This window comes from Schistocerca nitens, chromosome 2 (genome assembly GCF_023898315.1).
Source record: "Schistocerca nitens isolate TAMUIC-IGC-003100 chromosome 2, iqSchNite1.1, whole genome shotgun sequence".
Taxonomy (NCBI): Eukaryota; Metazoa; Arthropoda; class Insecta; order Orthoptera; family Acrididae; genus Schistocerca; species Schistocerca nitens.
In genome coordinates this window covers 633025301-633051018 of record NC_064615.1, presented here as the reverse complement: position 1 = coordinate 633051018, position 25718 = coordinate 633025301, and the positions used below count along the sequence as shown (strand labels likewise).

At 41.1% G+C, this 25718-nt stretch overlaps 1 protein-coding gene across 1 annotated transcript in view; it reads right to left on the bottom strand.

Annotated features, from left to right (window-relative positions):
- The window catches only part of LOC126236748 (CCAAT/enhancer-binding protein zeta), a 198385-nt gene that overhangs the window by 169073 nt on the left and 3594 nt on the right, over positions 1-25718 (bottom strand). Inside the window, exon 2 of the mRNA XM_049946284.1 lies at positions 4947-5094. Coding sequence (XP_049802241.1) covers positions 4947-5075 — 129 coding nt within the window. The 5' untranslated portion in view covers positions 5076-5094. The remainder of the gene's footprint in view (positions 1-4946; positions 5095-25718) is intronic.

The window sequence follows — 25718 nt, the reverse complement described above, 5'->3', positions numbered from 1 at the left end:
ATCTTTTGCTCTTCTACTTGATGTTTCAGGAAAAGGTTATCAACAGTTTGTATTAGAAATTCCTCCAAGATACTTTAATTTCGCAATCGTTAACATAAGCATTGCATTATTCTACAGCACCTTACTATCACAGATACAAAAAGATACACACGGGAATTCATCTTGTTCAAAAAAAGTTGTTCAATGACAAAATAATATGAATGTAGAAAATAAAAGCAAATTATTATGGGATGCCATAAAGCATAAAACTGGAAAGTACAGTAACATGCAAATCGAAGGAGGGGAGCAACAGAAAATCCTGAGGAATGGGCAAATTTTGTGAATGATTATTTCCCCGGTATTGTGGAGAAGTTGCAATAAAATCTCTCCAAACACGTCAATTACATGCAATGAATTATACTGCAAGAACAAATACATTGTTCACCATAGGAAAGTTTGAAGTCAGGAAGAAAATAAAGAAATTAAAAATTAAGAAATCAGCAGGCATAGATGAGGTTCCAGTCTCTGTTCCGAAGGCGTGCATACACAACATATGAACCCCCTTAACAAACATCGTGAACGATTCTTTTAAACCAGGTGTTTTTCCAGAACACTTAAAGCACATGCTTATTAAACAAAGATAATGCAGAGAGTATGGAAAACGACATGTCATTTTCAGTATTGTAATAACAGAACCAAATCTTGAAAGGTAGACTAATGAGTTGCATAAATAGGTACAGGCTTTTTAATGGAATAAATTGATTTCTTATGTGAGAGAAGTACAATATTGGCCTTAACAAAATTCACAAAAGTGGTACTTAAAGCTCTTGACAAGTGCCTCTGTTTGCACAGCTTCCAGGAGAGGACAAATTAAGTCAACTTGTTCATTTATTTTGAGACAAGCGAAAATGTGACAGCAGCGTGGATGAAATTGCTCTAATAAATGCCTAAAGGATGAGATATGACAAAAACAATAACTGACACTACAAAGTTAAACAGTGAGAGTTATGTTGCAGATCATTTTTAAACCACAGAAACGAGCCATATGAATAACAACTAAAAGTATTGGTTGGGCTCAGTGTGAAGAACTAATTAAAATAAACAAGTATCCTTACTGAACAAAGTGAACACATCTACCAATCTGCTGCACATATCAGTGAAAACATTAGTAAGCATTTCACTAAAAGTTCTACAAATAATTATGGAATAAGAGCCATATATAGTGCCTGACAATAATGTCTCATTCTCCTGAGCTCAACAACTCACTCATCGGGTGGGGGGGATACTGACTTGGTTTTCCAGATGGATTGAAGGGGGGACATGGATATGTATATGTTCATGGTCCTGCAGTCACCAGTGTGTGTCCAGTGGGTAGAGTGGCGCAGTGCACAATTATGTTTTATATTATATTTGATACAAACTGTGTATGATCAAAAGAACATTATATAATAGAGACCAATCAAATGTGGCAATGCAGTTATTATGATGACGACTCAGGAGAATGGAGTTTGAGCTGTCTGGTATCCTGATTTTTTTAATTTATTCATTTATTTTGTTATTAGTATTTATTATTTTTAATTTTTATTTATATATTATTCAACCTGATCTGATTAGGGCCATCAGGCCCTCTCTCGCATCGGACCAGAGTGTCACACATACAGTACCTTTTTTACATTGCAGTTACCTAAAAAATAACAGTTATAACATGACAAATAATATTAAACTAATTTGAGTGTCTATAGTGACAATTAAAGTAAAAAATTCTAAGAACTACTAAAGATAATATTGACAGTACTACTACTACTACTACTACTACTACTACTACTATTCCTGATGCTGATGCTGCTGCTGCTGATGATGATAATATATGTTATATCTGTCTTCTGAAGCTAGAGACATTATACAGTTCTCTAATATAATGCAGGAGGTTATTCCAGAGTAAGGTCCCTGTTACTGAGAAGGATTTCGAGAAAGTAACTGAATGATGGAGGAGGACAGAAGGTTTTGCGCTGCTGGGAAGGGGTGTTTCTGCCACGTTGTTCAGACAAGAGCTTTAAGGTCAAGGAGACATATGACAGACAAGTGTATGTTGCTTATATAGTATAGAAGGCAGAGGGTATGGAAATCTCTGCACACCTTGCCTGCACATGGCTGGGGCAACTGTGCATATCATGGTGACATATGGACATCAGAGATATAATGAACAAAGGCATTTGCGACCACTTCCAGGTGCCGAATTAGAAGTATGAGTGTTTGTACAAGTTTCTTTTTCAGATCAAGAGGGTACAGCTTTTTATATTTTTGTACAGTGTGGAGAGATATTGATGCCTTCTTGCACATTGCTGTTTTGTGCTGAGTCTAATTTAGATTTTCAATTGTTATTATTACTCCTAGACTCTTTTCTGAGGGACAGAAGTTGATTTCTATCCCATTCAGGGTTAAAGATGGCAGGGATTACCTATATTTTGGGCTAATGAGCCTAGAGTGACCAACCAGTACCATTTGGCTTTTGGATGAGTTCAGCATAACCCTAATAAGATCCGAGATCCAGCTAAAATTTTACTGGAAACGGTAATGAATTATAATAATGGGATGCTTGTGCCCGGCAAAAGGAAGCAGACATCCCAGTGTGAGTGAAGTGAATGTGGAGCACGTATGAGAGACATTCATAAGGAGTCCAAAGAAATCGGTGCATCATGCAGCAATGACTGGTGCCTCAAATGCAATCAGATTCTCTGTTCATCTTTCAGCAGGATGGGGCTCAACCCCATTTTCATCGTGAACTTTATGGGTACCTGAACATGGAGCTGCTGCATCGATGGATTGGCTGTGCTACAGAAGGGGACAACAGTCTCATAAAATGGCCTCCCCGATCACCAGATCTCACTCCGTGTGACTTTTTTCTGTGGGGATACATTAAAGATCTGGTGTATGTACTGCCTCTGCCATGTGATTTAGCAGAGCTCCGGGAGAGAATACGGGAAGTGACTGCCACAGTCGATGATGCCATAGTGGGATGGGTATGGCAAGAATTCAATTACCACATTGACGTCAGCCAAGTCACTCATGGTTCGCATGTCGAATGTTTGCAAAAAAAAAGATTTCAGAGTTTCTCTTCAAAATGCAATATGTATGACCTCTGCACAATATGTAGTTCTTGTAAATAAATAATTGAAAGTGTTCCGGACTTTATGTACACCCTGTATTATGATTCAATGGATACAGACACAATTGTAGAAGAAGTGGATAAAAATTGAGTTATTTATTATTAAACTGAAAGGAAACTAGACTAATTTTGTTAATGAATATTGCTTCAAATGCATCATATGATATATAAATAACTTAAAGTTTATCAAAAAACAAAGATGATGTGACTTACCAAACGAACGCGCTGGCAGGTCGATAGACACACAAACAAACACAAACAGACACACAAAATTCTAGCTTTCGCAACCAACGGAAAGACTTACCTTAGGGGAAAAAAAGGACGTGTATACACTCACACACACACACACATATCCATCCACACATATACAGACACAAGCAGACATATTCAAAGGCAAAGAGTTTGGGCAGAGATGTCAGTCGAGGCGGAAGTGCAGAGGCAAAGATGTTGTTGAATGACAGGTGAGGTATGAGTGGCGGCAACTTGAAATTAGCGGAGATTGAGGCCTGGTGGATAACGGGAAGAGAGGATATATTGAAGAGCAAGTTCGCATCTCCGGAGTTCGGATAGGTTGGTGTTAGTGGGAAGTATCCAGATAACCCGGACGGTGTAACACTGTGCCAAGATGTGCTGGCCGTGCACCAAGGCATGTTTAGCCACAGGGTGATCATCATTACCAAAAACAGGTTACGAAGGTTAGGTGGACGGCGGAAAGACACTCTTGGTGGAGTGGGGAGGATCCTTCATGAAATCCTCCCCACTCCACCAGGAGTGTCTTTCCGCTGTCCACCTAACCTTCGTAACCTCTTAGTTCATCCCTATGAAATCCCCAAACCACCTTCCCTACCCTCTGGCTCCCACCCTCGTAACCGCCCCCAGTGTAAAACCTGTCCCATGCACCCTCCCACCACCACCTACTCCAGTCCTGTAACCCGGAAGGTGTACATGATCACAGGCAGAGCCACGTGTGAAAGCACCCACGTGATTTACCAACTGACCTGCCTACACTGTGACGCATTCTATGTGGGAATGACCAGCAACAAACTGTCCATTCGCATGAATGGACACAGGCAGACAGTGTTTGTTGGTAATGATGATCACCCTGTGGCTAAACATGCCTTGGTGCACAGCCAGCACATCTTGGCACAGTGTTATACCGTCCGGGTTATCTGGATACTTCCCACTAACACCAACCTATTCGAACTCCGGAGATGGGAACTTGCTCTTCAATATATCCTCTCTTCCCGTTATCCACCAGGCCTCAATCTCCACTAATTTCAAGTTGCTGCCACTCATACCTCACCTGTCATTCAACAACATCTTTGCCTCTGCACTTCCGCCTCGACTGACATCTCTGCCCAAACTCTTTGCCTTTGAATATGTCTGCTTGTGTCTGTATATGTGTGGATGGATATGTGTGTGTGTGCGAGTGTATACCCGTCCTTTTTTCCCCCTAAGGTAAGTCTTTCCGCTCCCGGGATTGGAATGACTCCTTACCCTCTCCCTTAAAACCCACATCCTTTCGTCTTTCCCTCTCCTTCCCTCTTTCCTGACGAAGCAACCGTTGGTTGCGAAAGCTTGAATTTTGTGTGAATGTTTGTGTTTGTTTGTGTGTCTATCGACCTGCCAGCGCTTTCGTTTGGTAATTCACATCATCTTTGTTTTTAGATATATTTTTCCCACGTGGAATGTTTCCCTCTATTATATTCATAACTTAAAGTTTACATTTATATAACATATAATCTACAAAGATTATGCCAAAAGTTCAAAGTATAAAAAAAATCTTAACTGCAATGAATACCTGTTTGTACCATTTTCCCATCTCATGTGTTCCAACATCGTCTTCTATTTCATGAAAAGTTGACACCACACTTTTCTTTTTTTTAGAGCTAAAACGTTTGGGTTCTGATTTCACTGTATCAACTTTCATGTTACTAGTCTACAGCTACCTGAAAATGTAAGTAAATGCTGATAACAATACGAATATATACTGTGTCACAACAATACATGCACTTCTGCATTAATCTGTCGTCATGGACTGCATTAAAAAACAGTATAATTATTTCTGAAAATGTTTGACAAACTTGAGAAATCACTGAACAGTTTCTACATTGCAGCATGCAAACTACTGAAAATAAAAATAAAATAAATGTTAAACAAGAAAACAAATAGTTCTATAAAATAATTAAATGAGTTCAACAACAAAGTAAAAACAACAACACAAAAAGGTCACATTTTAAAACTAATTCATCATATACATTCACGAAATTAAGACTACATTCAAATTTATGCAAATACACTAGTTGAAGACTACCCTAACACAGACAATTGTAAATGAAGGTTCTAATGAGACTAGCACCACAAGAGAAGAGACTAAATTATTGGGCAAGACATAAGAACATCATATAATTCTAAAAAAAGGAACATTGGTCTATAAAATGGCATAACAACACCCACATACGTGGAAAATGTTTGCTGAAGACAACAAAAACCAGTTCACATCTAGTGCAATACTCATTATTCAGAAGCCTGGGATCTAATTTTTATACTTTGATCCTTGCCAAAAATATATTTAAATTACTTTTCAGCTTTTTATTATGCATGGTACTGCCCTTTTTAAAAAATCACAAAAATACTACATTCATCTGCAATGAACGCTATTATTCATAAAACACACACATAATTCAAAGCAGAAAGCATACCTCTGACCTACGAAAGACCTTGATGGAACTGATCTTAAAACAACACTACAGTGTACAGTTGAAACAAGTGAATAAATAGTGACTGTAGAAGAGAGGTGGGCAAGATGAATACCATAGTGTTTCAACACAAATATTGTTTTCTGTGAGCACTATACTTTGGAGAGAGTTCAGTACAACTTATCACAATATTGCATTACACACTCCTTGTTTTTAGTCTCAGGATGTAAAATGAAGGTTACTCCTAATTTCCACAGACTTGCTTAATCCTTTATAAGAGTTTTTGAAGTGCATTCACACGAGACTGCTTTCAGCCAGGTTTGATCTTGTTAGTAAACAACACCTGAAAAGTTGTGATAACATATTACAAAGCTACCAGTTCTTACAATGGGTGGTTTCTCATAGGCAGTTGCATTCCAGAAAAATTACACCTACACCTACACCTTCACTTCACCTTCACTTCACCTACACTTACATCCACAACTATACTCTGCAAACCACTGTGAGGTGTGTGGTAGAGAGACCTTCCATTGTACCAGTTATTAGGGTTTCATCCTGCTCCATGTGTAGAATGTGGGAAGAATGATTACTTGAATGCCTCTATGCATGCAGTAATTATTCTAATCTTATCCTCGTGAACCCTATGTGAGCGATACGTAGGGGTTGTAGTACATCCCTTGAGTAATCAGTTAACGTCGGGATCTTTAAATTTTGTTAATACACCTTCTCAGGACAGTTTACATCTATCTTCAAGAGTCTTCTGCTTCAGTTCTTTCAGTAATCTCTATGGCACTCTCCCACTGATTAAATAAACCTGTGACCATTCATGCTGCCCTTCTCTGTATACGTTCAGTATCACCATTTAGTCCTATCTGGTACAGTTCCCATACACTTGAGCAATATTCTAGAGCTGGTCACATGATTGATTTGTAAGCAATCTCTTTTGTAGACTAACAGTCTACCAATAAACTGAAGTCTACCACCTGCTTTACCCACAACTGAACCTCTATTGTCATTCCATCATTCCATTTCATATGCTTACAAACTGTTGCAGCCAGTTATTTGTACAAAATGGCCAATTCCAAAATGACTCATTGATATTATAGTCATAGGATACTATATATATATATTTTTTTTTTTTTTAAGTGCACAACTCTGAACACTTGGAGCAAGTCCCCAATCTCATCAAGATCTGACTGAATATTTATGCTGCTTCTCTCAGATAGTACTTCATTATAGATAACTGCATCATAAGCATAAAAACCTGATTTTACTACTAATATTATCTGCAAGTTCTTTAATATACAAGATGAACAACGAGGTCCCAAACACTTCCCTAGAGCACACCCGAGTTATTTCTATATTATTTATTTATTTACATGTCAAGTTCCGTAGCACCAAATTGAGGAGCAAACCTCCAAGGTCTTGGAACATGTCAGTACATGAAATTACAACATAAAAGCAATAACAGATAAAAATCAAATGTTTATGAGCCCAAAAAAGTCAAGCCAATAAGGTTCAGTAAATGCAGTCAACAATATAACATAAGAATCAGCTTAATTTTTCAAGGAACTCCTCGACAGAATAGAAGGAGTGACCCATGAGGAAACTCATCAGTTTTAATGTGAAAGCGCATGGATTACTGCTAAGATTTTTGAATTCAAGTGGTAGCTTATTGAAAATGGATGCAGCACAAGAATTAAGGAAGTCCCATCCAAATGCAGGTTGGATTTCTGCCAAGTATTAACTAAGTGATAGCTGCTTATTCTTGGGAATAAGCTGATATTGTCAACAAGTTTTGAAAGGCCAATGTCAAAATACCCAGACTAGAGATCAGGAGTCGACAAGAGGTTCGCGAACTTACACCACTTATTGCCCGAACCGCCTGTTTCTGGTCCAAAAATATTGATTTAGAATAGGAAGAGTTACCCACAAATATAATACCATACGACATAAGTGAATGAAAATAAGCAAAGTAGGCTAATTTTTGTGTCGAATGATCACTTACTTTAGATACCATTCGAATAATAAAAATGGCAGCATTAAGTCTTCGAACAAGATCCTGAATGCGGGCTTTCCACAACAGAATAATATCTACCTGAACACCTACAAATTTTAACTGTTCAGTTTCACTGATCATATGCCCATTCTGTGAAACTGAAATGTTGGGTTTTGTTGAATTACGTGTTAGAAACTGTAAAAACTGAGTCTTACTGTGATTTAGCATTGGGTGACTTAACGAGTCACCAGCCAATAAGAGTCTACTCGCCGGAAATGGGTGACATTTCCTCGATTATGACTGCCCGTCCAAGATAACATGCTGTGTCCTCCCTACCAAAAAGTCCGCAATCCAGCCACTTGATACCCCACATGATTGTACTTTTGGCAATAAGCGTAGGAGCGGTGCATCCCATTGTACCAGTTATCAAGAAACACTGCATCCACCTGGTTGTCCACCAGGGACCTGGAGCTTTGTTCAATTTTAACGATTTAAGTTGTTTCTCAACACCACTGACACTAATACTTATTTCACTCATCTTTCCAGTGGTTCGAGGACTAAACTGGGGCAATTCTCCTGGGTTTTCCTTTGTAAAGGAACATTTGAAAATGGAGTTAAGCATTTCAGCTTTTGCTTTGCTACCCTCAGTTTCAGTTCCCATCTCATTTGCTAACAGCTTTTATGTACGAACAGAATTTCTTTGGATTTTGTGAAATGTCATTTGAAAAACTTCTGTGACTGTAGACATTGAATTACTCCCTTGACAGCCAAATGTATTTCATTCTCCATCTCTCTATCTACAGCCCTACAGTCGTTTTTACATCTATTATGCAGTAATCTCTGTTTCTTTAGAAGTTTTTTTTACAGTGACTGTACACCACGGACGTTCCCTCCCATTATGAACTACTATACTTGGTACATATCTATTATCCAGTGAGTGGTCAACTATTCTTTTAAACTTGTTCCAGAGTTCCTCTACATCAGTGTTTCCCAATCTTTCTTAGACCATTACCCCAGAGTGCAATTAGATATTAGTTAGTACCTCCACTTCCCCCCCCCCCCCTCCTTCCCCCTGCTGCCTGTTGTTGAGTTTACTTCCTCAACTGACATTACAAGCTTATTAGAAACTGGCTAAGTGAATTTCTGTACACTGTGTAAAATGTAAATTTGAAGAAACCTCATGTGCTACAGTTTTGCTTCATGCCTACTGTCACTGCTGCCAATCTTTACAATCTACGGTGTGGTGTGGTGCAAAGTATATACATGAATAGTGTACATAGTTGTTGCAACAGTATCATGTCAGATTTGAACAGGAAAGACTTTAAAATGTGCTATTGCAAGAAATCTTGTTCTATTTCCGTGTGACATCTCTGACATAGCATATCATCTGCATGAAAAGCACAAGGGTCACTCCAAAAAATTGCACACTATCTTTTTTTTAAATCCATCTTTTATTCTACATGTTTGAAAGTTTTACAGTGTAGATACATCCTTTACGAACAATATTTTCATTTCTCCACATAATTTCCATCCCTCTCAACTGCCTTACGCCATCTTGGAACCAGTGCCTGTATACCCGAACGGTAAATTTCTGGACCAACCTGTTGGAGCCACTGTTTGGCAGCGTGCACAAGGGAGTCATCATCTTCAAACCTTGTTCCATGAAGAGAGTCTTTCAGTTTCCCATAGAGGTGATAGTTGCATGGAGCCAGGTCAGGACTGTAAGGTGGGTGTTTCAGTGTTGTCCATCTGAGTTTTGTGATCACTTCCATGGTTTTTTGATTGACATGTGGCCGTGCACTGCCGTGCAACAGCAAAACATCCTGCTTTTGACGATTTGGTCGAACACGACTCAGTCAAGCTTGAAGTTTCGTTCAGTGTCGTCACATATTCATCAAAATTTATGGTGGTTCCACTTGGCATGATGTCCACAAGCAAGAGTCCTTTGGAATCAAGAAACACCATAGCCATAACTTTTCCAGCAGAAGGTGTGGTTTAGATTTTTTTTTCCTTGGGTGAATTTGCATGACGCCACTCCATTGATTTCCTCTTCATATCTGGTGAAAAATGATGGAGCCATGTTTCATCACCTGTCACAATTCTTCCAAAAAATTCATCTCCACCACTCTCACACTGTTCCAAAAATTTGCTGCATACCGTTTTTCTTGTTTCTTTGTGAGCCACTGTCAACATCCTGGGAACCCACCTGGCACAAACCTTTTTAACGCCAACACTTTCAGTAATCTGCAAACACTTCCTTCCCCTTTCCCAACATAGCGTGACAATTCGTTCACTGTGATGCATCTGTCAGCAGTCACCAATTCGTTAACTCTCTGCGAGGACAATCCTCAATATTGCCGTGCCCGCTTTCATCACGTAACCTGCTTGCCCACCGACTAACTGTACTGCGATCGACAGCAGCATCTCCATACACCTTTTTCAACCAATTGTGGATGTTTCCCACTGTCTCGTTTTCACAGCACAGGAATTCTATGACAGCATGTTGCTTCTGACGAGCGTCAAGTGTAGCAGCCATCTTGAAGACATGCTGTGACGGCACCACCCACGGGAACAGGTTGAACTAAGTTTGAAAACAAGCAGGAAGGATGTATCAACACACTTTCACACAAGCAGAATGAAAACTGTATTTTTAGAAAAATAGTGTGTATTTCTTCTGGAGTGACCCTCATATATTTTCAGCACTTCAAAAAATGCTTTCACCCATACCTGCACTACCATCGCTGAAGGGCCACTACCCTTCTCCGCACATCCAGTAGGTGAGCTCTTTTTGTATGTTTAGTGTGGTGTGATGGCTGCGCTGGCTATTGGGTGACTTAACAAGTCGCCTGCCAATTAGAGTTTACTAGAAGGAAATGGGTGATGTTTCCTCGATTATGACTGAGCATGTTCTTTGAGACTCAATGTTTGAATTTAAAAAGTTGATGATTGATAATGTTGTTGAATACAGTACATTGAAAATACATGCAAAAAGATGAGACTGAGTTATAAGTGGCTAAAGAAAAGGTGGTGGCTGGGCCCCTTTCACATATTGGCTCAGGCCAGAACACTTGCTGTTGACTGTTTTGCTTTTCCATTACTGCTGCAACCTAGCAGTAGTTGTATCACAGCTGCTTGGTAAAGCTAAGGGTTGCAAATTGTTTGGCAAACACCAATCGTGGATTACATTAGCATTTCCTCTCTTACATTTCCCCTCTCCACAATGGCCTAAAATATTCCCTTAATTCTGCCACCACCTGTGATGCAAATCATCTGTCTTTTGAGCCACTTATAACTTGTTTAGTCATTCATATGTCAACAGGACGAAGTCAAGCAAGAACATAGAATCAGGGTAAACGTTACTAGGAAGAAATGAAAAACCAGGGAATTTTTAGCACTGATCTTATGGGTTTTTCACAGGCACTAAGAATTTATGGTGTAGAATCATGAAAAACGTAAAATTGGAAGACATAAAATCAAAGTTTCACTGTATCCACATTGAAGACAGACACTCGTTACAAAACACACTTCTCCTACAGTATTCCTCTGCATTGTGGCACTTTTTGGCCTGCAAACTGCAACCCCATTTAAAATCAACCAAGTTAAAGTGTGTGCACTGTACTTATAGTTCGTAAATCACTTGATTGTGGCGTTTTTTACTTCTGAACTGGCAGAAATTGGAAGACTTCAGACTGGAAACACTTTGTTTCTCACCAGTCACTAAGAGTAGCAATAATAATAATAATAATAATAATAATAATAATAATAATACATTATATACATTATAGTAGCCCTTATGTTGTTACCACTGTGTCATGCTGTCAATACATTCATTTATATGTTTTGAAGTGAGTAATGAAGCAATTTCTGGACTACTGCAGGTAGTACCTACAACTTGCAGAGGACATTTTCTGCTGTAATCTCCATTGCATTAATGCTACTAATTGAGAAAAAGTAATCACTGATAAATGATATAATCAATATTATAGTCTTAAAAAACTGTGATAATAGTAATGATCTTTACAAAATAATTTAGTTTTGTGACCGAAAGAGAATCAAATCATTTAGTTTGTACCCCTCACAAAATTTCACTTTATTACACCCAGGTTGGGAAGCACTGCTCTACATGGTGTTGAACTGTGCTGAAAGTTTCAAGTTCTTTGTTGAGATATGACACTACTGATTTTTTATCTAGTTTACTGAACATATATATCTTTCTGTTTGTTTTCGTTGTCCTTTGTGCTTTGGTAATCATTGTTGTCACAACCGCATTATGGTCACTGATATCAGTTTTGTTGTGGACATCCTCAAAGACGTCAGGTCTAGTTGTTGCCATCGGACCCAATATATTCCCAGCATGAGGGGGATTCCTAGCTATCTGCTCTAGGTAGTTTTCAGAGAAGGCATTTAGTAAAGCTTCACAGGGTATCTTATAATGCCCACCACTAACAAAACTGTTATTTTCCCAATTAATTGTTGGATGATTTAAGTCTCCACCAGTGATGACAGTCTGGTTCTCTCAGTGAATTGGTTGCTGAACAATGTTTTTTTTTTCCAATATGGGGTTGTTAGCCACATGATGGTAGAAGGAGGAGAGGACAACCATGTGTGAGATGGCTGGAAGATGCAGAAGACGACCTGAGAGCAGTGGGAGTGAGGAGGTGGCACAGGCGTGCTGAAGACCAAGATGATTGGAAATCTGTGATTGAGGAGGCCAAGGTCCTCAGAGCAGTATGATTGTGGAATTTACAAACACGTGGACTGGGGTTTTCTTTAAGTTTTCAGTTACTTCAGGAGATGAGTCTGGGGGGCAATAGAAGGATCCGATTATCATTTTATGCCCACTCCTGATACTGAGTCTTCCTCCAACAATCTCACATGCAGCTTCAATTTCTATCTCTGTGGATTTGTGTTTCTTGTCTACTGTGACAAATACACCATCTCCATTTCCCATTTACCTATCGTTTCGATGTACACTAAAATTTTCCACAAAATCTCACTACTATCAAGTTCAGGTTTCAACCAGCTTTCTGTATCTACTATTGTGTGAGCTTCACTGCTTTTCTTGAGCACTTCAATCTCTGGCACTTTGTTGCGAATGCTTTGGCAGTTTACCTTTAGGATTTTAATAATCTCACCCGCAGGAGGCAGTTCTTTCAAACTTACACTGCTACTTCTGGGTTTCCTACAGCTACCGTTATCTGGACTGGATGAAGAGTCGCTTAATCTAAAAACCCTTATGTGCACCCCCCTCCACACACACACACACACACACACACACACACACACACACACACACACAGTCAGCTACCTGAGAAGTAGCCTCTGATGTGTAGTACACATCTGACTTCCTTCTCTGCCAGTTGCTGGAATAACCCAAGCATGACTTTGGAGCCCACATGAGAGGCATCATTTGCTCCAATGTGCACCAGGATCTGCAGCTGGTTGCAACCTTTTCCCTCAATGGCTGCCCACCAGGCACACACTGAGTGCACCTGGTGTCCTTTCCTGCCCCTTGCTGCCATTTCCCTAAGAGGTACCATCTTTGCCTTACATTTGAACTGCCAACGATTAATAGACCCTACCCCCCCCCTTTTTTTTTCAGTAATGTAGCACATTGTTGTTGTTGGCATTCGTACTAAACTGGAATCTGTTGTTAAGCAGAAATAATAGTTAACAGAAAAAATGTAGGTGTGTGATTGTAGTAATATCAAGGTCCTTGGATAATGTGTCTACAGCAGAAGATAGATTATTGACTTTCACAGTATTCTTACAGCGTATTTTTTGAAGAATAAATCATTTACGTATCATTTTGCACTGCCTCTGTAAGAGCCCTGCACGACAACAAGAAATCGAAGTGTGCAACATAGGTTAGCATGTTCATCTGCAGGTCACCACAAACTTCATAACAGGATAAGACCTTTTTTACATAGTTGAAATTTTAATTCCATTTTCTACATGTATAAATATATTTCTATTTTTAATTTGTCAATCAAACTACAAATAATTTTTATGTGTGAAGTAGTAATATTTCGTTTCACTAATCCTTGAAGGGTGGTCTCTGAATCTTAAGACTGATCTTAGTCATCAGGCACACTACCTTCATTTCAGTATCTGATGAACATATCTGTGAATTCTTGCTCTGTTCATGACAAATTATGACAAACCACACTGTTTTTCATTTAATCTTATCTGTTGCAATGAGGTGTTGCCGATGGGCAAAAGCCGACCAGATAGCAGACTCCAGGTGGACTGAGTTATCCACCATAGAGCGGCCACAGCGAAATCCACCAATATCAAAATGTTGAGGGACTCAAGGATCCAAAACAGCCTCAACTCACCAAGCATTCAAGGAGCTTGCAGAGGGTGTTGGTAAGACAAATTGGACGGTAGCTACCCAACTGAAGAGGTGGCTTTCCAGGCTTCAACACCAGAATAACAATACTTTCCTGCCACTGGGTAGAAAATACCCCCTCACTCCACAGATGGTTGAAAATGGTCAGTATACAACAGTGGCCAGCCACTGATAAGTGTTGGAGCATTTGGTTATGTATCCGATCAGGTCTACAAGCCGTGTTGCGACAAAGGGCGAGGACACTGGCGAATTCCCACTCGCTAAATGGGGCATTATAAGGTTCCAAGCATCGAGAAATGAAAGATAAAGGCAGTTGTTCCGAGGGCTCTTTCAGGAGGAGGAACATGGGCGGATACCGAGCCGATGCAGACGCTTGGGCAAAGTGTTGAGTGAAATGCTCTGCAACAAAGTCCGAGTGGGCAAGGACAACACCTTGCACAGAAATTCCTGCAACCTTGGTGGGAGGATGATGGCCAAAAATTCACATGAGTTGCGCCCAGAGTTGTGAAGAGGGGGTGTGCGGTCCTATGGCAGCCACGTATCATTCCCAGCAAATCCGTTTCTGAAATTTGATTAGGTAATGGGCACGGGTGCAGAATCATTTGAAGACCAGCAGGAGAGCAATAGAAGGGTGTCGCTTGAAGTGTTGAAGATCTCAGCGGCGGTCTTTTATGACCGCAGCAATTTCCGGAGTCCACAAAGGGACCATCTTCCAATGGGGGGAACCCAAGGAAGAAGGGATGGCTAAAATAGATGTGGAAAGAATGGCGGCAGTCAAAGTCTGTGTAGACTCACCAATACTACTGTGTGGTAGTACGGGGGGGGGGGGGGGGGGGGTATCAGAGGAGAAGGCACACCAATCAGCTTTAGAGAAGGCGCACCTTGGAGGGTGACGGAGTGAGATGTACTGAAGGAAGATCAAAACAATCGAGTAACGATCGCTGTCACATAAGTCATCGTGGACACCCCACTGAATGGAGGGAAGAAGGCTGGGACTGTAGATGAAGAGGTCAACGGCAGAGAAAGTGCCAGTGCCACACTAAAGTGTGTGGGAGCACCGGTGTTTAGGAGACAGAGGTCAAGCCCTGCCAGAACAGCTTCAACTGTCCTGCCAAAGAGGGTTGTGGGCATTAAAGTCCCCTAGAAGTAGGAAGGGAGAAGGGAGTTGTTGAAGAAGGTTGGTTACAGCAAGGGAAGTGGGCGGCCTGTCAGGTGGGAGGCAGAGATTACAGATTGTGATTGGAATGGCCAGATGGACCCTGACAGCAAAGGCTTCCAGAGTGGTATGAAGGGGATCCCATTTACTAACAATGTCCATGCGGATCAAGGTGCAAACACCACCAGAAGCCCACAAGGGGCCAATTCAGTTTTGACAGAAAGCGTGGAACCCATGAAGGGTGGGTGAGTAAGAATTGATCAAATGGATCTCCTGGAAAGCAATGCAAGCAGCAGAGGAGGAGGAAAGAAGGGGCTGCAACTCTGGGAGGTGACACAAATAGCCATTACAATTCCACTGGAGGATTCTCAAGCTGGAGTCCAAATGGAAAGCGAACGGACCTCAGCCAGTCATGCCGCCGAGTTGCCATCCGTCACCGATGGACATTATCCCATCCTTAGATGCGGTAATGTCTATATAGGTGGGGTCAGACTCTGTTAGTTCATTGGCTGGAGGAGGGGAAGGCGGCACCTCAGGGGGTACTGGAGGGGCCTTGCCCTTGTTCTTGTGTTTCTGCTTCTTCTCTTGTGAAGGAAGAGAAGGGCAGACTGCAGGTCAGTCACAGAATTACACCTGGCAATCTTGGCACCCACTGGCCATGGATTGCACGGCCAATGTGGAGCTGCAGATCGCCTTTCGGGGGGGGGGGGGGGGGGGAGGAGAGCTGGGAGGGAGCTCCAGTACCAGCGGCTGCCGAAGAAATGGAGCGCTTCTCTTGCGGGAGAGGGGGAGCAGCACCCAAAGGGTACCGACGGGGAGGGGGAGGAGGAGTGGGAGAGTGAGGGTGAGGCAGAAGGTGTGGGGCAAATGAGGGATGGCTGGGATGAGGAGGGGCTAGGAGGGAGGAATGGACATAACTGAAGCAAAAGTAGAAGTTATAGGCACGGGATGGAGCCGGTCATACTTTCGACAAGCCTCAGTGTAGGTAAGTCGATCTAAGGTCTTGTACGCTTGAATCCGTCGTTCTTTCACATACACTAGGCATGCTGGTGAGTGTGGAGGATGCTGCGCATTACAATTTACGCACACTGGCAGGGGAACACAGGCACTCCCCTCATGGAGGGGCTTCAGAATATGGTGCTGTGAGCAGCAATGCCTATATAAGACAACAAGTGTTTGGCACAATTGTTCGATCAGTTACTGCTGCTACAATGGCAGATTATCAAGATTTAAGTGAGTTTGAACATGGTGTTATAGTCGGCACATGAGCAGTAGGACACAGCATCTCTGAAGAAGCGATGAAGTGGGGAGTTTCCTGTACAACCATTTCACGAGTGTACCACAAATATTTTGCGCAGAGCATAACTTAATCATAGCAAACACTTGGTTCAAGAATCATGAAAGAAGGTTGTATACATGGAAGAACCCTGGAGATACTGAAAGGTATCAGATAGATTATATAATGGTAAGACAGAGATTTAGGAACCAGGTTTTAAATTGTAAGACTTTTCCAGGGGCAGATGTGGACTCTGACCACAATCTATTGGTTATGAACTGTAGATTAAAACTGAAGAAATTGCAAAAAGGTGGGAATTTAAGGAGATGGGACCTGGATAAACTGAAAGAACCAGAGGTTGTACAGGGTTTCAGGGAGAGCATAAGGGAACAATTGGCAGGAATGGGGGAAGGAAATACAGTAGAAGAAGAATGGGTAGCTCTGAGGGATGAAATAGTGAAGGCAGCAGAGAATCAAAGAGGTATAAAGGCGAGGCTAGTAGAAACCCTTGGGTACAGAAGAAATACTGAATTTAATTGATGAAAGGAGAAAATATAAAAATGCAGTAAATGAAGCAGGCAAAAAGGAATACAAACGTCTCACAAATGAGATCGACAGGAAGTGCAAAATAGCTGAGCAGGGATGGCTAGAGGACAAATGTAAGGATGTAGAGGCTTATCGCACTAGGGGTAAGAAAGATACTGCCTATAGGAAAATTAAAGAGACCTTTGGAGAAAGGAGAACCACTTGCATGAATATCAAGAGCTCAGATGGAAATCCAGTTCTAAGCAAAGAAGGGAAAGCAGAAAGGTGGAAGGAGTATATAGAGGGTCTATACTGTACTTAAGGACAATATTATGGAAATAGAAGAGGATGTAGATGAAGATGAAATGGGAGATATGATACTGCGTGAAGAGTTTGACAGAGCACTGAAAGACCTGAGTCAAAACAAGGCCCCAGGAGTAGACAACATTCCATTAGAACTACTGACAGCCTTGGGAGAGTCAGTTCTGAAAAAACTCTACCATCTGGTGAGCAAAATGTATGAGACAGGTGAAATACCCTCAGACTTCAAGAAGAATATAATAATTCCAATCCCAAAGAAAGGAGGTGTTGACAGATGTGAAAATTACCGAACAATCAGTTTAATAAGTCACAGCTGCAAAATACTAATGCGAATTCTTTACAGACGAATGGAAAAACTGGTGGAAGCCGACCTCGGGGAAGATCAGTTTCGATTCCGGAGAAATGTTGGAACACGTGAGGCAATACTGACCTTACGACTTATCTTAGAAGAAAGATTAAGAAAAGGCAAACCTACGTTTCTAGCATTTGTAGACTTAAAGAAAGCTTTTGACAATGTTGACTGGAATACTCTCTTTCAAATTCTGAAGGTGGCAGGGGTAAAATACAGGGAGCGAAAGGCTATTTACAATTTGTACAGAAACCAGATGGCAGTTATAAGAGTCGAGGGACATGAAAGGGAAGCAGTGGTTGGGAAGGGAGTGAGACAGGGTTGTAGCCTATCTCCGACGTTATTCAATCTGTATATTGAGCAAGCAGTAAAGCAAACAAAAGAAAAATTTGGAGTACGTATAAAAATCCATGGAGAAGAAATAAAAACTTTGAGGTTTGCCGATGACATTGTCATTCTGTCAGAGGCAGCAAAGGACCTGGTAGAGCAGTTGAACGGAATGGATAGTGTCTTGAAAGGAGGGTATAAGATGAACATCAACAAAAGCAAAACAAGGATAATGGAATGTAGTCGAATTAAGTCAGGTGACGGTGAGGGAATTAGATTAGGAAATGAGACATTTAAAGTAGTAAAGGAGTTTTGCTATTTGTGGAGCAAAATAACTGATGATGGTTGAAGTAGACAGGATATAAAATGTAGACTGGCAATGGCAAGGAAAGCGTTTCTGAAGAGGAAAAATTTGCTAACATCGAGTATAGATTTAAGTGTCAGGAAGTCGTTTCTGAAAGTATTTGTATGGAGTGTAGCCATGTATGGAAGTGAAACATGGACGATAAATAGTTTAGACAAGAAGAGAATAGAAGCTTTTGAAATGTGGTGCTACAAAAGAATGCTGAAGATTAGATGGGTAGATCACATAATTAATGAGGAGGTATTGAATAGAATTGGAGAGAAGAGGCGCTTGTGGCACCACTTGACTAGAAGAAGGGATCGGTTGGTAGGACATGTTCTGAGACATCAAGGGATCACCAATTTAGTATTGGAGGGCAGCGTGGAGAGTAAAAATCGTAGAGGGAGACCAAGAGATGAATACACTAAGCAGATTCAGAAGGATGTAGGCTGCAGTAGGTACTGGGAGATGAAGTTGCAAAGGATAGAGTAGCACGGAGAGCTGCATCAAACCAGTCTCAGGACTGAAGACAACAGCAACAACAACAACAACAACAACAACAACAACCATGAATATCAGGAATCTGGTAAAATATCAAGTATCTGACATTGCTGCATCCAGGATAAGATCCATCAGGAATGAGACTAATGATTAATGAAGAGAATTGTTCAATGTGACAGAAGTGCAACCCTTCGCAAATTGCTGCAGATTTCAATGTTGAGCTATCAACAAATTTCAGCATGTGACCCATTCAACGAAACATCATTGATATGGGATTTTGTAGCAGAAGGCCCACTTGTGTACTCTTGACGGCTGCATGACACAAAGCTTTATGCCTCATCTGGACCCGTCAACACCGACATAGGACTGTTGATGACTGATCGTATGAGTCTTGTTTCAAATTGTATCGAGCAGATGGATGTGTACAGGTATGGAAACCACCTCACGAATCCATTCCCTGCATGTTAGCAGGGGACTGTTCAAATTGGTGGAGGCTCTGTTACGGTGTTGGGTGTGTGCAGCTGGAGCGATATGGCTCCCCGATATGTCTAGATATGACTCTGACAAGTGACACATGCATAAGCATCCTGCCTGATCATTTGCATCCATTCATGTCCATTGTGGATTCCAACAGACTTAGTTAATTCCAGCAGGACATGCGACACCCCACATGTCCAGAATTGCTACAGAGCAGCTCCAGGAACACTATTCTGAGTTTAAACACTTCCGCTGGCCACCAAACTCCCCAGACAGGAACATTATTGAACATATCTGGGATACCTTGCAACGTGCTGTTCAGAAGAGATCTCCACCATCTCGTACTCTTACGGATTTATGGACAGCCCTGCAGAATTCACGGTGTCAGTTACCTCCAGCACTACATCAGACATTAGTCAAGTCCATGCCACATCATGTTACAGCACTTTTGCGTGCTTGCGGGTGCCCTACACAATATTAGGCAGGTGAACCAGTTTTTTTGGATCTTCAGTGTATATGCTTCAGTGTTTCTGGAAATTCCTCCGCTTTAAAAAAAAAAAAAAAAAAAAAAAAAAAGGAGAGGTGTAGCACATTGCCAAAACCCAAATGTCACAATGTGCCACTAATGGTTGCCTATGTGACTGTCGCCAACACCAAAGTAAGTATCCCTTCCCCACAGCCCCTCTCATGACTACTGTGAAAGTTCCAAAACAAGATGTTTGCTCACACACATGGCCAAGGACTGTAACTCGCTGCACATTGCACAAAGATTTCCACAAAACATCTGTCGCAACAACTCAACTACGCCAAAGCTGGCATGGTCATTAGAAGCTGTCAGTTAGTTTGTTATCCTGATGCAGGTTAGTGAGAGCAACGTTATGAAAGCTACTCAAACATGTTTAGTATTTTCCAGGCTTAAGAGGGAGAATTAAAACAGTTTCCTTCTATGAACCCAGAAATTGCATGTCTCCAAAATTACACTACTGGCCATTAAAATTGCTACACCACGAATATGACGTGCTACAGACGCGAAATTTAACTGACAGGAAGAAGATGCTGTGATATGCAAATGATCAGCTTTTCATAGCATTAACACAAGGTTGGTGCCGGTGGCGACACCTACAACATGCTGACATTAGGAAAGTTTCCAACCGATTTCTCATACACAAACAGCAATTGACTGCCATTGCCCGGTGAAACGTTGTTGTGATGCCTCATGTAAGGAGGAGAAATGCGTACCATCACGTTTCCGACTGCCAGCCGCGGTGGTCTCGCGGTTCTAGGCGCGCAGTCCGGGCCCGCGCGACTGCTACGGTCGCAGGTTCGAATCCTGCCTCGGGCATGGATGTGTGTGATGTCCTTAGGTTAGTTAGGTTTAAGTAGTTCTAAGTTCTAGGGGACTGATGACCACAGCTGTTAAGTCCCATAGTGCTCAGAGCCATTTGAACCACTTTTCCAACTTTGATCAAGGTCGGATTGTAGCCTATCGCAATTGTGGTTTATCGTATCGCGACATTGCTGCTCGCGTTGGTCGAGATCCAATGACTGTTAGCAGAATATGGATTTGGTGGGTTCAGGAGGGTAATACGGAACACCATGCTGGATCCCAACGGCCTCGTATCACTAGCAGTCGAAATGACAGGCATCTTATCCACATGGCTGTAACGGATCATGCAGCCACGTCTCGATCCCTGAGTCAACAGATGAGGACGTTTGCAAGACAACAACCATCTGCACGAACAGTTTGACAACATTTGCAGCAGCATGGACTGTCAGCTCGGAGACCATGACTGCGGTTATCCTTGACGCGCATCACAGACAGGAGCGCCTGCTATGGTGTACTCAACGACGAACCTGGGTGCTCGAATGGTAAAACATCATTTTTTTGGATGAATCCAGGTTCTGTTTACAGCATCATGATGGTCGTATCCGTGTTTGGCGACATCGTGGTGAACGCACATTTGAAGCGTGTATTCGTCATCGCCATACTGGCTTATCACCCGGCGTGATGGTATGGGGTGCCATTGGTTACACGTCTCGGTCACCTCTTGTTTGCATTGATGGCACTTTGAACAGCATTACATTTCGGATGTGTTATGACCTGTGGCTCTACCCTCCATTCAATCCCTGCAAAACCCTACATTTTAGCAGGATAATCCACGACCGCATGTTGCAAGTCCTGTACGGGCCTTTCTGGATACAGAAAATGTTCAACTGCTGCCCTGACCAGCACATTCTCCAGATCTCTCACCAATTGAAAATGTCTGGCCAATGGTGGCCAAGCAACCGGCTCGTCACAATACGCCAGTAACTACTCTTGATGAACTGTAGTATCGTGTTGAAGCTGCATGGGCAGCTGTACCTGTACACGCCATCCAAGCTCTGTTTGATTCAATGCCCAGGTGTATCAAGACTGTTATTGCGGCCAGAGGTGGTTGTTCTGGGTGTTGATTTCTCAGAATCTATGCACCCAAATTGCGTGAAAATGTAATCACATGTCAGTTCTAGTATAATATATTTGTCCAATGAATACCCGTTTATCATCTGCATTTCTTCTTGGTGTAGCAATTTTAATGGCCAGTAGTGTAAGTTACAAAGTTCAAGAAAAGATACCCTTGGCATTCTGGATGTTTACTGCAGCATATTGTTTGAGCTGGTGCAATAATACATAGCAAAGGCAAAGCCAAATACAGCTGCCACATGGCAAATGGACAGTTACAAATTTCATTAAAGGCTGGACTCAAGTCCCCTCCCAGAAACTGTTTGGTGCTGATGGGAAGCCATTTCATCGGTTGCAATTCCAGCGAGGCAGTTTGAGCAAAATGTTTTGCAAGGGTGATAAATAACTGCTACACCACTCTAAGGATTTTGATGTCACATTCCAGCATTAAAGTGGAACATTATGTCTCTCTCAGATATTCTAACAAAGTCTTCCCACACTTGCACTGGTCAGGTGGAATGTTTTACAGTATTCAACAATACAGTCATGATCTCTTCGTGATAATACTGCAAGACACGGTCCTCTTCATCTGAAAGTCTTTCATGATCTTGACAGTTGGTCAGTTCTTGAACTTGCACAGATCCACTCAGTTGAGGAATGGTGCTCATGACTCCATCAATGGAGAGGCAGTCTGGTAAAAGCATTTACATAAGCACCAGTCAAGTACTTATGTATTTCGTGCAGCAATATTGCAAGTGCATACTGTGAGGTATGATGGGATGCAAAGACTGTCTAATGCTAAGTCTACACAGCTGATAAGAGAGCAGTGGACATATTACATGTTTCGGAGGAATATCATCACATTCTCATGTCACTGTATCACAACTCAGAAACTGTAACACATTTGGAAGAAAGACGCAAATATTCTAACAATTGGGATTATTAATTTAATTCAAGCTGTGCTATTACAACATATTCTAATCACAACCTCGATAATTTGTGGAGTATACGGAAGAAACAAATATATGTGACAACAAATATTATCAATTTAATTTTCATGAATAAAACTGTTATATTCCAAACCAACTTAATCCTCGGGCTACGCTACAGATCAGTCTGTCACCACAATCAGGTTTTTTAACTTTCACATACATTGGGTTCACCAATTCATGACTAAACTAACACAGTCCAGTCTAACTACTATCTTTTAATTTGTGACATACTTGAAATAAAAAGCATTCAAATATCTGTGATGACCAATATTAGATTTGAATTTAACTGCTGCTCATTTCACTCACAGCAATTTAAGCTATCAAGTCCCAACCTAACTACAACAGTCAAATATTCATAATAACATCAAATAAGAGAATGGTTCCTATTTTGATTATACAAATTCATTTTCTTGCCTTTCATTGATTATGTGACAGTATCATCCGGCTAACAATCTTCACTATTCGCCCGAATGAAGTAGACCCTCATTTAACCAAATTTAAAATGACTGAAAAGAAGCCAGTTTGGTTTCATGAAGTCTGAATTAATGAGTTATTTTTATGAAAATATATGATTGTTGAGTTCACTTTTTCTCTTGTTATGGGTAACAACAAATGAGGGTGCACTATTTCCTTGATCTCTAAGAAAAAACAAAGGAAACAAAGTTATATATGTACAATAGTATTCATGGCATTTGTTTAACTGAGAAAGTATATGTACATATTGTCAAATGCTTGTCACAATTTTTTTTAACAAACAGTACAATTACATACGTACTGTGGAACAATACTGTACCCAAAGAAATAGTGTGTCATGTAATACAACAAATGATAATCTTAAGAAACACTTTAATGTACTGTTCTTTAACACACCAAGTTTTAATCAGAACCTGTTTTTGTTCACAACAATTCTTATCCATTAAATATTTTATTTCTATACATTAATTTGAAAAAAAAAATCTTTGATTGCTGTTTGTCAGACAGTTGGTCATAATATTACGACACTCTCTGTAGGTACCACATTCAGAGTAGTCTGAAAAGCCACAGAGACATCAGTATTGGCAGCAAATCTTCCAAGAAAAGCAATTGCACCTGTAACTTCAGTGCGGGGTGGCAGTTTCATACAGTATCTTCATGATCCTCCTCAAAAGATGACAGTAAAGCATTATCATACTTTTCAGCATCATCAGCGAAACTGATGACTGGTTCTTCAGCAGCACAGGTGTTATCATCTGCCTGAATCCATTTTTCCATATTGATGGTACAAGAGGGCATCAACCAGCTGTAAGCCTGAAGAAGAGCAGCATCAGAATTCAAAGCAGTATCCGCATTATGAATAATTTCAAATGTTGGATCACTGGTTTCCTCTTCACATTCCAGTGGCAATACTAGTTGCTGTCCATGCCTTCTTAAAACAGTTAGTTATGATGTCTGTAGTAACTTCATCCCCTCCAACAGATATATTGTGGATAGCTTGCAGTACATTCAAATGTGGAACTGTTTCTTGTAGTTTCATTGCACTGATGGTAGCCTTAATAAGTCAGAGTCTGTAACTACACCTCACCAAGTTGATTATTCCTTGATCCAATGGCTGAAGATGGCTCATGGTGTTACCAGTTCAGAAGACAGCTTCAATGTTCGCAAATTACAGATCATCGAACTGATGTTAGCAAAATATATTTTTTCCTCACAGCCAGTTGTTGAACCTTCAAGAATCGGCTTTAAAGGAAAAATGGTTGTCCAAGCTTTATTGTTATTCTCATAGTGGCATGACAGATTGAATAGGTTGACATTTTTAAAGCAACGTATGTTCCAATCACTAATGGTCTGAGCTTCTCAGAACCATCTGAATTACAAGACCACCATCAGTCTCTCCCTGCTGTGTTCTCCTCCACGGCATTTTTCGCCCTTGGCAAGTATTGTTATTTTCAGGAACCAAGTTATAGAAAATACCGGCTTTGACCATATTAAACACATCTCTTCGGTGATACAAATGACAGAGCTTAGACTGAAATTCCCACATTCACTCACTGGCATCTTCCTCATTTACTCTGTGTGCTTTCCACAGCCACTGACAGCAATGATTTTATGCCTCTTCTGAGAATGCCACAGCTAGCCCTCAGAACACAAAACCTAGAAATTTCCTTCTTCTAGGCAATTCCCATGAGCCTTTCCTTGAAGCAAAGGACTATACAACAGAATTTGCTTTGAGCTCATGTGTTGGAATCATTCAAACAGCCAATCCTCCACTACTTCATGTTCGGCTGACCTCATGCGCTCACTATTGCTGCTAAATGAATAGCTTGCCATATTTTCCTCTATCTGCTGACTTATTATTGATGAGAGAGTAGGCTTCAGGGTTAGAAAGTGTTTTGCATCCTGTGTTTTAGTCTTCTCTCCGCCATCAATCATATGCAGAATTTGCTGCTTTTGTTTTAACGTCAGGGAATTATGAGCTCCAGAATGAAATTTTCACTCTGCAATGGAGTGTCACTGATATGAAACTCAGTGGCAGATTAAAACTGTGTGCCAGACTGACACTCAAACTCAGGACCTTTGCCCTTCATGGGCAAGTGCTCTACTGGCTGACCTACCCAAGCATGACTCACAACTTGTCCTCACAGCTTCACTTCTGCCAGTGCCTCATCCCTTAACTTCCAAACTTCACAGAAGCTATCTTGAGAAACTTGCACGATTAGCACTCCTCGAAGAAAGGATACAGCAGAGACATGAATTAGCCAGAGGCTGGGGGATGTCTCCAGAATGAAATTTTCAATCTGCAGCAGAATGTGTGCTGATATGAAACTTCCTGGCAGATT